The sequence below is a fragment of the Ailuropoda melanoleuca genome, chromosome 5 (genome assembly GCF_002007445.2).
Source record: "Ailuropoda melanoleuca isolate Jingjing chromosome 5, ASM200744v2, whole genome shotgun sequence".
In the NCBI taxonomy this organism is placed as follows: domain Eukaryota; kingdom Metazoa; phylum Chordata; class Mammalia; order Carnivora; family Ursidae; genus Ailuropoda; species Ailuropoda melanoleuca.
This window is the reverse complement of record NC_048222.1, coordinates 29,138,386-29,152,552: the sequence shown is the minus strand read 5'-3', so window position 1 is coordinate 29,152,552 and position 14,167 is coordinate 29,138,386. Positions and strand designations below refer to the sequence as shown.

The 14,167-nt window shown below is 58.7% G+C and overlaps 1 protein-coding gene across 3 annotated transcripts in view; it reads left to right on the top strand.

Moving 5' to 3' along the window:
* The window catches only part of GRM4 (glutamate metabotropic receptor 4), a 137,733-nt gene that overhangs the window by 91,532 nt on the left and 32,034 nt on the right, over nucleotides 1-14,167 (top strand). For 2 of the 3 annotated variants that reach the window (XM_034660566.1, XM_034660567.1), the window contains exons 4-6: nucleotides 7,666-7,801; nucleotides 11,696-11,850; nucleotides 13,963-14,103. In XM_034660566.1, the coding sequence (XP_034516457.1) occupies nucleotides 7,666-7,801; nucleotides 11,696-11,850; nucleotides 13,963-14,103 (432 nt within the window). Of the gene's footprint in view, nucleotides 1-17; nucleotides 187-7,665; nucleotides 7,802-11,695; nucleotides 11,851-13,962; nucleotides 14,104-14,167 lie in introns of those variants that run through there. The other variant, XM_034660568.1, reaches the window with a different exon arrangement.

The following is a 14,167-nucleotide window of genomic DNA, read 5'->3' as shown; positions in this document are numbered from 1 at the left end:
CTGTTTGGGCCCGTTGAGCAGCCTGGATTGCAGAGTGTGATCCTGGGGCCCTGGGTGCTGGAGCAAGATTGGGAGGATGTGGAGTCCTCCTGGGGGAGCCCTGGGTGCGGCGCCCTGTCCTGGCCACTCTGCCCCGTGGGGCCCTGCGTGCTGGCTGCGTAGCTCCTGCCTCAGGGCCCGGCAAGGGTAGGTCTCCTGGTGAGTGAGAGAATGAGAATAGAACTGGAGATAGATGCCCAAGCCGGGAGGCGGAGACCCCTGGGGAGGAACCAGGGAGCCCAGGTCCCCTGACTGCCCCCTTCGTGGCGGTGGGCTTATCTGAAAGCAGGCTGCTCTGGTGGGGAGGCCTTCTCTCCCTGCCTGACCTGGCTGCTAGGGAGGGCACTGCCCAGAAGCGGGGGTGCTGTGAAGGCAGGGGATCGGGGGGTTGCTTGGGGGGGGTGGCAGGATGGTGGGGAAGGCTTATTTAGACAGGTGGAGTGGGGAAAGCCATCTGGTGGGGGGCAGGGAGATGTGGGGGGAGGCAGCTGGGTTCAGGTGCAGTATGTGCACACCTGAGTCCCCTGGGCATTAGGGAGACCCCACCAGCGGGAAGTCTGGCTGACTGACTCCCCCTGGGTGTCCCTTAGCGCGGCGCCCCTTCGTGCCTGTGGTTTCTGCATGTCCCCATCCTCAGACAAGCTCCCCGGGTTATCCGTGCTGATGGAGGGAGCCAGGTACACACAGTGCGGGGCCGCAGAGGACAGAAAAACCAGGTCATTTTAGCAGCGAGCTCTCACTTGAGGGTGGGATTTACAGGTCTAAAGTGTTTTCAATTCCTGGCTCTCAGGCAAGGCAGCGGCTCCTAGGGAAAAGTCAGAGCAGAGTCCGAAGCCGCCCCTGCCCTTTCAGCTGCACGGCCTGGCCTGAGCCTCCCTGTCCTCTAGGAAACAACAGGGTGGAGCGAGGGGACACAGCCCCCACCTCCCGCCCTCACGTCACCCGTCACCCTGCTGGTCTCCTCCTCTGTCCTGCCTCCAAGAGGTTTTCTGCCAAGCTGAGTAGGTTGTCTGAGGGTAGGGGCTCTGGCCTCCTCACGGCTGTGTCCTAGCATCTGGAACTTGCCAGGCCCCTAACGGTCTCAGAAGGCATTTGTTGACTCCACAAAGGGAACGCAGTGGTAGCACGTAGGCAGGGTGTGTTGGCGAATGCGTGGTGAAACGTGGAGAAGCAGGCAGTGGGCCTGGCATCCAGGGGGCCGACCCTGCCACTGTGTGCTCCTGCCGGCCAGGAGGGCTGTCTCCTTACGCTCGTCCTCGGGCCGATCGCTCTCTTTTCTGGTCTTGCTTTTCCCAACTAGACCATGAGCTCCAAGGGAGGGATCTTCCTTGTTCTCATTTCTCAGCATCTGATTGTGCCAGGAACTGAGCAGGGCACTTGTCGAATGAATGCATGCCCGAATGAATGAACGCACAAACGCACAGACCCAGCCTTGCCCTTGGGGAGTGCAGCTGGAGGCAGACACTGACACAGGTACTTCAGCTGGACCTGGAGAACACCGGGAAAGGTCATCAGACCGCAAATGCAAAGGGCTCAGAGACCACAAAATACAACAGGAAACCAGGATCAAGTTTTGCTAGTGGAGTCTCTATGTCACATTCAAGTCGGGGCAGGTGCCTGGAGGGGAAGATAGGATTTCAGGAGCCAGGAGGCTGGAGAGCACCCCTCTCCCCTGCCCTCTTTTTTTTTTTTTTTTTTTTTAAGATTATTTATTTATTTATTTGACAGGGGAAAAGAGATAGCACAAGCCGGTGGAGTAGCAGGTAGAGGGAGAGGGAGAAGCAGGCTCCATGCTAAACAAGGAGCCCGATGTGAGGCTCGATCCCAGGACCCTGGGATCATGACCTGAGCCAAAAGCAATCCCTTAACCAACTGAACAAGGGGTGTCTCCCCTCCTCTCTAGCACACTGTGGATGCCCCTGGGCTGGGAGTGGCTGAGGGCTCCATTTCACAGATGAGAAAGGAAGGCTGGGAGTGTCCGGGTGCTTTCTCCGTCAGGCAGCACACACGAGGACTAGAACACCGCCATTGTGGCTTGTGTCTGAAAGTTTTGTCTGGTTTGGGTTCTGGGCTCCATGTTTACTAAGCATTTACATTTTGCCATTTTGCTTCTGATTATTATTTAAAAAATAAAACATGGATTGTCTAGAAGCCGACACCCTCCCTCCCCATCCTGTGGAGCCCTTCTTGGTCTTGTTCTTTTGCTTCCCTCCCTGGAGGTAACCATGACTCTGAATGTGGTGGGTTCCCTTCTTGCCCCTGCGTAGTCATTCAGCATGCATTTATTGAGCACCTACTGTGTGCGGGGCACTGTTCTAGGCACTGGGGAGGTTGCAGTGAGTGTGACAGACAGAAGCTCCTGCTCATACGGATGTGTGTCTCCGTATGTGCTAAATCTTATTATATGTGGTCTCTAAGTTCTTCATAAACGGGACAGATCACATTGTGATTTGCCTTTCCGATCAACTTCTGGTTCTTAGGATTTTGTTGTGCTGATAAGTGAGAGCTGTTTTCTTTCCATTGTACCAACGCCACAGTTTACCCGTTTTTCTGTTGTAAAATATGTAGGTCATTTCCGTGTGTTTGCTGTTTCAAACCGTGCCGCAGAGCACGCCTGCGTGGGGCTCCTGGTGCCCACGTGTGCATTTCTGGGGGAATGCAGAAGGGAGCATGCCGCCACATTCACTAGATGTCACCATGTGGTCTCCCAAGTGTTCAGTGGATGCTCCCCCACTGAACTGTCCAGCTGTCTGGGAGCAAGGCAGGGCCTTGAGGGATGGGACCCAGGACGGTCCATTTTGACCAGTGGGAGGGGAAGGTGTAGAGAGAGGGTGGGCTCTGGGCTGCCACAGCTCGGGGTGATCTGGGCACTCGTTGCAGGGCTGGAGGGGGAAGGTGGGGCCCAGGGAGGTGAGGGGACGCCCCTGCATTCACTGCCGGTTTAGTTGGGGTGGCTCTGCTGAGGCTGTGACAGAGCAGGCAGGAAGCCACCGAGGGTGGCCTGGATTTGAAAGCCCTGGTGCCGGGCAAGAGCCTCAGCTAGAGATGGGCTCTGCCCCAGCTGCCGTGTGCCCCTGGGCAGAGTGCGGCTCCTCTCTGGCCTCGCTCTCCTCGCTCCCTGCCCAGCTTGGGGCCGGAGGTCTCTGAGGTCCCTACGCCTCCATGTGTTCAGATGTGCTTGGCAAGTGGTTGTGGCTTCGTGCCCATGGCCCTGCGAGTAGACACACTGACTTGGTGGACAGCAGAGCTCGTAGCTGGCAGCTGGGTGCTCGCCAGGGGGGCTGGGAGGCTGGGGTGTGGAGTGAGGAGCTTGTCAAGGGGGACTTGGGGGGAACCCCAGACTCCTGCATGCTCCCTTCCTTCTTATGATCCTGTGCCTGGAGTCTGGGAGAGGTGGAAGGTTCCAGCCTCTGAGCAGAGATAGGGAGTGGGCTTGTTCCTTGTTCCTTAGATTTAACTCAATTCTATTTATTGTCCGTGTGGACTCATGGGTTCATGTTTTATCCAAAGAGAGAGTCCACGGAGGAAAGGAGTAGGGGTGCAGAGAAGGGCCCCTCCCTGGTAGAGAGGTTTGAAGAGGGAATCCCAGGGGAGTGTTAGTCACTGGACCCCCCCCCAGTGATGGTGATGGATCTGCAACGGCAGGGATGGTGGGCAAGAGGGCTGGCGGGCTTGGTGTGTGATTGGGGTCTTTCCAGGGGTGGGGAGGGGTTGCAGGAGGTAGGGGTCCACAGAGACCCAGTGACCCAGTGACCCAGGCCTTTTCTTTTTCTGCCTGAGGGAGGGTCTGGACACAGACCCAGATTGCAGTTGCACTTATGGGCTGTGTGACCTCCGTGAGGCAACCTAGCACGTCTGAGCCTCAGCCCTCATCTGTGAGACGGGGCTATTAGCCCTGCCCTGGGGGTGCGTGCCAGGCTTGCTCTGGCTGGTCCCTCTGGGGCTACTCCGGTGCTCTCTGGCTGCAGCGACGGGGCGGGGAGGGCAGTTGAAGTAGACGCCCCTCACTGCCGGGAGCTCGTGTCACGCCAGCAGAGCCCTGGTGAGCCAGCTGCTTAATCCCCATTCTGGGGTCCCTGGAGCAGCCAGGCTGACATTTGGGCTGCGGTGCACAGGGACCATGTGGGTACTTGGCTTCTCCCCTTGGGCCAGTGACACCAGGGGGCACTTCCTCCAGAGCAGGCCATGTGCCCAGACGTGCCCATGTCTACGGGCTGCAGGTGTTCCCTTGACCTTGTCCCCCAACCCCTTCCGCACATGGCCTGAGCTGTGACACGAGGGACTGGCTGCGGGGGTGGCCGCGGGAGCCAGATGGCCTGTGTTTAAACCCTTACCCTGCCCCTGGCTATCTGCGTGACCTTGGGAAGCCCCTTAACCTCTCTGTGCCTCAGTTTCTTCGTCTAGAAATTGGAGATGTGCTCATGACACCCCAGTTGAATGAATGCATGTAAAATTTGCAGAGTAATATTCAACAGGCATTAGATGCTTCCTAAACGTTCACTGGTATTTTCGAGCTCTGCAGAACCCCCCAGACTCCCCTCCAGTCGCCTCCCTCTCTTGTGGTTCTAAGAGTATCCTGCTCAGACCATACTCCTGTGTCAAGAACCTCGTGGCTCTCTCACATTCTAGCTGACAGGGCCGTGGTCATTTAATTCTTCTTCCACCAGAGGCGGAAGTGTGTAAGATATGACCTGGGCTGTCAGGTGGGACCATCCCACGGATCCTCCTCGGGGGGCATGGCCCAGAAATACCATTTAATCTGCAAGTTTCTGCCCATTTGAGGACAATTAACTCCCCTTCCCTGCTTCCCCCCCTCCCGTCTGCTCCTGGCCCCCCTCCTCCCTCCTGGAGCCAGGTGGCTCATTCTCACCCCCCTTCCAGCCACCTCCCCTTGTCCATCTGTCTCTCCAGATGGGGGGGAAATGTCACAATTGGCCCACTTTCTAACTGGAAAGGAACCATATGGAGGGTTTAGCCGGGAGCTGAGCGTCTGCCCAGCTGCCATTAGTGCAAGGCCAGCACTGTGGGCAGCAGACTGGCTCCCCTTGGCTTTCTCTGTGGGACCCGGGTCTGGAGAGACCAGTCCTGCCCAAGGACCCTCCCTCCTTCTCTCCCTTCCCCAGGAGCTCCTGGTGACCCTGGGCTTCTCTAGTGCTTGGGACTTCTTTGGTGCCTTAGGAGAGACCTGAGGAGCTTGGCCTGCCTGTAAGAGGCAGAAAGTAAGGGAGGTGGGTTCTTGTCAGGGGCAGGGCCAGAGAGCCATGGCTGCTTTGCCTGCTGTGGAGAACCAGGGGGTCTACTTCCTGGGGACAGGGATGTGAGAGTGCGGGTGTGTCATGTGGCCCCGGGCCTGGCAGGTGCCTGGCACAGAACAACCCCCCTTCTAGTGGGTGTATCTTGTTTCTCCCCAGAATGCCCCCCATCTGGCTGTGTATGCCTCCTCCCTCAGACTCAGCTCAGGGTCACTGCCTTTGGGCAGCCTTCCCTGGTTGCTACCTCCCCGCCCAAGGGTAGAGGCTCCTTCTTGAGTGGGGCTGGGTGTTGGCATTTCTCCTGGTGGGGCCGGTGGGTGGGCCCCCCACAGAGACGCATGGAGTCTTTGCAGGAGTGTCAGGTGGCCCCAGCGTGGGCGGAGAGGCCATTTGGAGGCCCAGGGTTAGCGGCCATGTGCCCAACGGAGGTAGATGGTTCGAGGCATTGCTGAGCTCCCAAGGGATTGTTTCTGGGGTGGAGATGGGCTGAGACCCTTGAGTAGGACCCGGAGGAGACTGACAGTCTTAGATAAAGGATCAGCTTCATTAAGAATAATCCCCCATGCTTTTCTTTTTTTTCTTTTTTTCTTTTTTTTAAAGATTTTATTTATTTATTCGACAGAGATAGAGACAGCCAGCAAGAGAGGGAACACAAGCAGGGGGAGTGGGAGAGGAAGAGGCAGGCTCACAGCAGAGGAGCCTGATGTGGGGCTCGATCCCGTAACGCTGGGATCACGCCCTGAGCCGAAGGCAGAAGCTTAACCGCTGTGCCACCCAGGCGCCCCCCCCCATGCTTTTCTATCAGCTGAGCCCTGACTGCCACGCGGGGCGCTGGGGTTCTTGATCCCCGGAGGCTCCCTGCTCTGTATTGCAGTAGGGACAGGGCACTGTGTGGCTTTGGGCAAGCTGCTTCTCTCTATCCTCATCTGTCCACGGCTGTCGATAGCAGCAACCGTGGTCCTCAACTGCTTTCATACCAGGAGGTCGGGTGGGATTTCAGCGCATGGATGATACCTGTCCCCTGCCAGCACTGGAGACATGTCTAAGGCTAGGAACTGGCTGGGTGAGGTCTGAAGTTCCAGGGTTTCTGTGAGCTGCACAGCCTGGGTGTGAATCTGGCCCTCAAGGTATTGACTCTGAGTCCTGGATGCTCCCACAGGCATCGGGCTGGGCTTCTTACAGGGGAACGAGCGCAAGAGATAGTCAGGCCCTGGCCCCTGCCCCCTCCTCCAGAAGCCAGCCAGGCTGGCAGTGGGCCAGAGGCGGAGAAACAGGAGGCTCGCAAAGACCTCCTGAGTTCTTCAGAGTTCCTCTGGTCACTCCTCATGAAGCCCTCTGTTAGAATGGCTTTCCTGGGGGCTCTTGCACTGGGACCAGGGGCAGAGGCGTCAAGGCACCGTGTGGGGGCCAGGGTATAGCGTGGGAGCTGGGAAGGCGAGCCTGGGACGACCTGGAGGGATGGGCCTGGGACGGGCAGGTGTGAGTCAGCAGCTGTGCACAGCGCTCTTGTCAAGGGGCCTGTTGCTGAGCACGTGACCTGGGGACAAGAGCCCTGGGAGGTGTGTGGCATGCTGATAGCCCAGGGTGGGCAACTTGCTCTCTTCTCAGATTGACTCCTCCAAAAAAAAAAACCTTATGAAGTGGTTTTAGTGACAATAACCACCGTTTGCTGAGCACGCCCCGTGTGCCAGACGGTCTCGTATTTATGTGCACTTACTCGCTTCGCTGCGAACTATTCTCTTCACTTTATAGATGATGTATTTAAGGCACAGAGAGGTTCAGTAACCATCCTGAGGTCACACAGCAGGAAGTAGCAGAGCTGAGATTTAAACCCAGGCCGTCTGGGGCGCCTGGGTGGCACAGCAGTTAAGCGTCTGCCTTCGGCTCAGGGCATGATCCCGGCATTATGGGATCAAGCCCCACATCAGGCTGTTCCGCTATGAGCCTGCTTCTTCCTCTCCCACTCCCCCTGCTTGTGTTCCCTCTCTCGCTGGCTGTCTCTAACTCTGTCAAATAAATAAATAAAATCTTTAAAAAAAAAATAAACCCAGGCCGTCTAGCTCATAAACACGGTGCTGTATTGCCTCTTGCTAGCAGCCTGGTTTATATATGGGGGCACTGAGGCACCGAGAACTGAAGTGACATGCCCAGGGTCATCCCGCTGGTGAGTGGTGGAAGCCTAAGTTGTACTGTGGCTGTTCTCTGGCCTGTGCCTGGAGATCAGGACCTGGGAGCTAGGAGTCCACCCGGGGGCCCGGGGGCAGCCCCTGGCCTCTCCCTCCTGGAGGGAGTGTGTGTGGGAGGGCGTGGGGTGAAGCGGGGAGAGACTTGCGCTGCCCGGCTGCCCCAGGGCTGACTGGCGCCTTTCCCACAGGGGGCGTGTGCATTGCTCAGTCCGTGAAGATACCGCGGGAACCCAAGCCCGGGGAGTTCGACAAGATCATCCGGCGCCTCCTGGAGACCTCAAACGCCAGGGCGGTCATCATCTTTGCCAATGAGGATGACATCAGGTGAGAGCAGGCGGCAGCCGGCGGGGTTTGGGAGCCTGTTGTGGGGAGAGCCATGGGTCCTGCTGGAGACCTTCCGAGACAGGCCCTCTGTAGGATCCAGAGAGGTGGGGTGGGAGATCCATCGGGCTGGGGCACAGCTACTGGTAATGGGCACCCCTTCCCCGACCTCCCCATTTCCTGCATTCGTTCTACCAACTGGGGATGGTAAACTGGTGCTTCAATAGAGGAGTTAAGGCCTTGGGCTTGCAGCCAAAGCACCGAGGTTCTAATCCTGCTCTCCTCCTAGCTGTGTGACCTGAGGCAAGTTTCTCAACCTCTCTGTGCCTCTTTTTTGCTTTAAAAAAAGGGGGAGCTAAGGATGCCTGCCTGACAGTGTTATTTGAGAACTGAATGCAGGAATGTGCATAAAGGGCTTAGAGCAGAGGCCCTCACTCAGCAGGTGGCCGGGGCACCTGTCAGCCCCTGGCTCCGCCCTTTGGCAAAGCTTGTAGTAGTGGGAAGAGGCCTGGGCTGTGGGTCTAGTCCCAGCTTGGGTACACACTCACGGTGGCAGTGCCGTCCCCTCCCTGGGCCTCAGTCTCTACATGTGCAGAGGAAACAGGTGGACTTTTGGGTGCCAGGACCATGCAGTGCAAATGCGGCACCAGCCCACCTCTCTGCACCTGTGCTTCTGGCAGAGTCAGAAGCTCGGGTGCACTGGAAAGCACCCATCTTAACCCACTTCCTTTCCTCCTGCCTTTTCCCCTGCTACTACCTCTCAGACTGATGTCAGGGCCAAGATGGTCCCGGCCTTCACGATTGTCCTGTTCAAGGACGAGAGACACAAGCTCTGAGCTCTGGGAGCCCCAGTCTGAGGGGGAACCCCAGTCTGAGGGGGAGACACAGCCCTGCCTCAGGGAGCCCCAGTCTGAGGGGAGACACAGCCCTGCCTCAGGGAGCCCCAGTCTGAGGGGAGGACACAGCCCTGCCTCAAGGAGCCCCAGTCTGAGGGGAGACACAGCCCTGCCTCAAGGAGCCCCAGTCTGAGGGGAGACACAGCCCTGCCTCAGGGAGCCCCAGTCTGAGGGGAGACACAGCCCTGCCTCAGGGAGCCCCAGTCTGAGGGGAGACACAGCCCTGCCTCAAGGAGCCCCAGTCTGAGGGGAGACACAGCCCTGCCTCAAGGAGCCCCAGTCTGAGGGGAGACACAGCCCTGCCTCAGGGAGCCCCAGTCTGAGGGGAGACACAGCCCTGCCTCAGGGAGCCCCAGTCTGAGGGGAGACACAGCCCTGCCTCAAGGAGCCCCAGTCTGAGGGGAGACACAGCCCTGCCTCAAGGAGCCCCAGTCTGAGGGGAGACACAGCCCTGCCTCAGGGAGCCCCAGTCTGAGGGGAGACACAGCCCTGCCTCAGGGAGCCCCAGTCTGAGGGGAGACACAGCCCTGCCTCAAGGAGCCCCAGTCTGAGGGGAGACACAGCCCTGCCTCAAAGCCCCAGTCTGAGGGAGACACAGCCCTGCCTCAGGGAGCCCCAGTCTGAGGGAGACACAGCCCTGCCTCAGGGAGCCCCAGTCTGAGGGGAGACACAGCCCTGCCCTCAGGGAACCCAGTCTGTGGGAGACACAGCCCTGCCCCAGGGAGCCCCAGTCTGAGGGGAGACACAGCCCTGCCTCAGGGAACCCCAGTCTGAGGGGAGACACAGCCCTGCCTCAGGGAGCCCCAGTCTGAGGGAGACACAGCCCTGCCTCAGGGAGCCTCAGTCTGAGGGAGGAGACATAGCTCTGCCCTCAGGGAGCCCCAGTCAGAGAGAGAGACACAGCCCTGCCCTCAGGGAGCTCCAGTCTGAGGGAAAGACACAGCCCTGCCTCAGGGAGCCTCAGTCTGAGGGAGGAGACATAGCTCTGCCCTCAGGAAGCCCCAGTCTGAAGGGGGAGACAGAGCCCGCCCTCAGGGAGCCCCAGTCTGGGGGGGGGTGGAGACAGCCCCTGCACTTGCAGAGAAGGATAGACAGTAGATGTGGTCCCCCTCAGACCTCCTCCCTCAGTTGGCTGGCCTGAGGTGTCAAGCCTGCTGTGCCCTCAGGCTTTCCCCACCCTTGGCCAGCCAAAGCTGCCTGTCAGCCCCTGCCCTCATGTGCCTCCCTCCCTGTTGTTAGCCCATGTCCATCCGGGTCCCATTCTTTCCAGCACTTTCCCCACTTGGTAAAGACCCTATCCCGGACCTGAGTTGCCCAAAATAGATTTCAGGGAGACATTGCCAGGTCCCTGCAGGGAGGGAGCAGGAACTTCTGGAAGATCATTAAGACCACAAAAGCCAAGAAGACCAGCTCTAAGGACGGTGTCTCTGGCAGTGAAAGGCTGGGAAGGGGGAATCAGAGGCTACTGAGACCAGGGGCTGCCCCTGACCCCCTTAAGGTTTACAGGCCCCCTAAATTCTGCCTCGGGACATTCCTGTTGCCCACAGGTCTGCCAGCTCCCAGAGCAGGAGGGTCCCTTCAGAAGTCCTTTCCCTCACTTAAATCACCAGTCCCTGTATTCCTGTCCCCACCCCCACCCCAAAGCCCGGCACTCAAATCCCACCCCCCACCCAGAGGTGCACCCCAACGCCAGGCCTCCTGCTTAGCTCAGATAGACCCATGGGCTGGGAGGGGAGGATGAAGGCACTGGGCCCTGTGTCCCAGACAAGAGGCACCTAGCGGAGGGACTGACTCCAGAGGGAACTGGCAGCACGAAGGGGGAGGGGGCAGAGGCATTTCTGGAAATCCACATGCATTTTCAGAAGCAAACAGAAGTAAAAATAAACCCAGGTGACTTTGCAGGGAGGGAGGCCTGGGAGCTCTGGTCATCTCTGGCTGGCCAGATGCAAGCGGGTATTAATAGGGCTGTGGGTGTGGCTTCTGGGAACAGCTCCCCGAGATTCCTGTGCACTGGAGGGGCTGCGATAAGTTTGGGGGTCTGGGATTGTCGAGAGTCAGGAGCTGCTGGAGGAGGGAAGGCTTGGGTTCTGGGGCCTGCAAATGTTTCTCCCTGGCAGCCCCAGGCTGTCCCCCCCACCGCCCCCCGCCCGGGCTCAGCAGCCACTCCCAAGCCGTGGTAGCCTGTCCCAGTTTCTAGTATCACAGCCTCTCGCTTGCTGTGGGATCCTGAGCAAGGTGCTCCCCTCCTCAGTGTTCTAGTCTTCCCCCCGAGTGGGAGGAGCTGGGTTGGGGGAATTCTGCCCAGTCCTCACTGGTTTTCTCCTCCCTGAGTTCCTCCTATGGGCGCTGCCCTGTTCTGGGCTCTAGGGTCCCCAATTTGATGACAACTGCTGTCACAGTAGGACTGTGGAGGGGTGAACACCTGCCTCGCACCCTTTCATCCATCCAGGAGGGTGTGGGAAGCAGCTCTTCCGGAGGCCCTAGGCTTTTGGCACAGAAAGAGGCGGGGCAGAGAGGGCTCTGCTGGCAGGGAGCAGCGAGTGCAGAGGGGTAACGGTGTAGACGGGTGTGTGTGCGCGTGCACATGTGTGTGTGGGTGCGTGGGTGTGTGCACACATATAAATGTGAGAAGGAGACGAGAGATGGGCTGTGGGATTAGGGCCAGGGCGGCATGAACCTGAGGACACAGACTGGGCAGGTGTAGTGCGGGGGCCTGAGTCAGATCCGGGGTGTGCTCGCACCAAGGGAAACAGGTATGGTCTTTACAAGGACAGATATGGTCCTAGGGGCAGGAGTGGGTGTGCGGGGGCACCCTGGGCCTAGAGGTGAGCGTGGGCCAGGGGCAGGGGGAGCCATGGGCCTGGGGGATAGGCATGGGCTATTTGGGGGACACGTGCGTGCCTGCAGGGGTCAGCCAAGGGCGTCTGCGAGCAGGGGTGGCCAGGGTGGGGCAGTTGCAGGGGCAGACACGGCGGGGCTGGACCGGTGTGTGTTCCCACAGGCGTGTGCTAGAGGCAGCTCGGAAAGCCAACCAGACGGGCCACTTCTTCTGGATGGGCTCGGACAGCTGGGGCTCCAAGAGCGCGCCCGTGCTGCACCTGGAGGAGGTGGCCGAGGGTGCTGTCACCATTCTCCCCAAGAGGATGTCTGTGCGAGGTAGGCCCGGCAGCCCTGGACTGCACACCCCCCGCTCCTGCCTGCTGCCACTGTCGGTGTGTTGCCCAGCTGTTCCTTCTTGCTGCCCCCTACTCCATTCCTCGCCCACTCCTCATCTTCCCACACCCTGCTTTCCTCTTCCTTGGCCCACACCCTCTTTGTGCTGATGCTGGAGGCTGGATGGCCTTTCTAGCTACACTCGACCCAGCAGGATTCAAACCCAGATTCAGGAGCTCTGTTCTCCCTTCTCAGATGTTTTAGGGTGTGGGAGCTATGTGGCACCTACAGGAAGCTTATTTATCAAGGACTTTCCTTCACCACCACACACTTCCAGCCCTACTCCCATCTGGGACAGAGAGCCAAGGCCCTCTCTCTGCCTGGGGCATGTCCTCTGTCAGAAGGGCCTGGGAGCTGCCAGCAGGGGACAAGAAGAGGGTGATGTGCCAGGTTCTCCCTGCGGGCCCTGCCTGGGTCTGGCAGGCCCTCGGGGGTGTCGGGGTTGGGTCTATCCTGTCCGCATCCCTTCCCCAGCTGTCTGAGCCCATCCAGAACCCACAGTCACCCTGGGCAGGAACGGTCTGCTGTGGCTGGAATCTCGCTGTGAGTGAGGCATGAAGTTCCCATTAGTGGCCCAATTTGGCAGGGACCTCACTGTCCTCACCACGGGGGAGGCAGGCTCCCAGGGCCTTCTCCCCTGTTTCTGCTTCGTTAAATAGCAGCTAGCGTTGAAGTTGCTGGGAAGGCCCGCAGACATCCGTCTCTACTGAACTTTGCAAGAGACCAAGGGCGCTTGCTCAAGGTCGCACAGCAGTGTACTCTTACCCCGAGGCAGAGGGGACACAGGCCACAGAAGTTCCCGCATTATCCTTCTCAGCCTCGGGCCATAGCAAACACAAAACAGTAGTGACCATGGCTACTGGGAGACATCTCATTTCATCTTTCCAGTGACCCCATAAGACACTTTTTTCCACATTTAGTAAAGGACTACATTAAGGCTCAGAGAGACGAAGCGACATATAGTGGCTATTAAGTGGCATAGCTGGGAATGGAACCCAGAACTTGTCTGAGAAGTCCCATTTTTCCCCTGCAATATTAGAGAAGACTTTGAGCAGTGCTTCTTATCCAGGGGGCGATGTGACCCCCAAGAGACATCTGGCAAAGTCTGGGGACATTTTTGGTTGTCGCGACGAGGGAGTGGTGCTACTTGATATCCTGCCCCCCGCAACTCATAATGATCCGGCCCTAAGTGTCAGTAGCACCAAGTTTTGGAAAGCCTGCCCTCGCCAGTCCCTCACCAACGTCAGCATTTTCCTGCAGCTCTGACAGTCACTGACCCCCACGTGAACCCTGCCCTAGTGTGGCCCCTACTGAACTTTCAGGCCTTCTGGCCCGCCCCCAGCAGCTCGGTCACCGATGCGGTCACCGATGCGATGCGTGTTACTAGGAACAGTCATAGATGCGGAAGGGGCCCTGGGGGGAGAGAGCAGGCACTCTTCACTCTCCAGCCTGCCCACCCTGGAGTGGGCTTTTCTGAGCTTAGAGCAGAGGCGGTGAGTCCCCTTTGGAACATCTGGAGGAGGAAGCCCTGTCTGTCAGCGATGGAAAAGTTCTGAACTTGAAGACAGAAGATCCAGGCCCTGGTCTTGCTGTGTGACCTGGGTCATCCCCTGCCCTCTCTTGTCTGGTCTCCTCTAATGAACCAGAGAGCTCAGGTGCTACCAGCTTCGGTCACCCCCCCCCCCAGCCTCTCTGCTCTAATCTCAGGACCCCAGGTGGCTCCTTCTCAAAGAGGCCCGATATTAGCATTTGGGTGGTTCAAAGGCGAAGCGTGAAGCATCCTCATGCACACTTCGCTCCCATAAAGGCAGCAGTTGGAAGATGACACATACTCCCCCGGGGACTTTATACAGCCCTTTTCATTTTGAATGAAATCAAATGCTCCACGTTTTGTTTTTTCCGGCTGGGCCCTGGATCAGAGGCTGTGCTCTTCCCTTCCTCCCTCCTTCTGCCTGGGCCATCTCTAAACCGGGGCTTTGGGGGAGTGGAAGCAGGAAGGGCTGGGGCAGGTGGGGAAGGGGAGCGCGAGGCCCTGACGTCCTGGTTCCCTGCCAGGCTTCGACCGCTACTTCTCCAGCCGCACGCTGGACAACAACCGGCGCAACATCTGGTTTGCCGAGTTCTGGGAGGACAACTTCCATTGCAAGCTGAGCCGCCACGCGCTCAAGAAGGGCAGTCACTTCAAGAAGTGCACCAGTGAGCACGCGCGGGGCGGGGCCAGGATGGGCCCTGGGTGGGGGGTGGGCCTACCGCGGGAGCC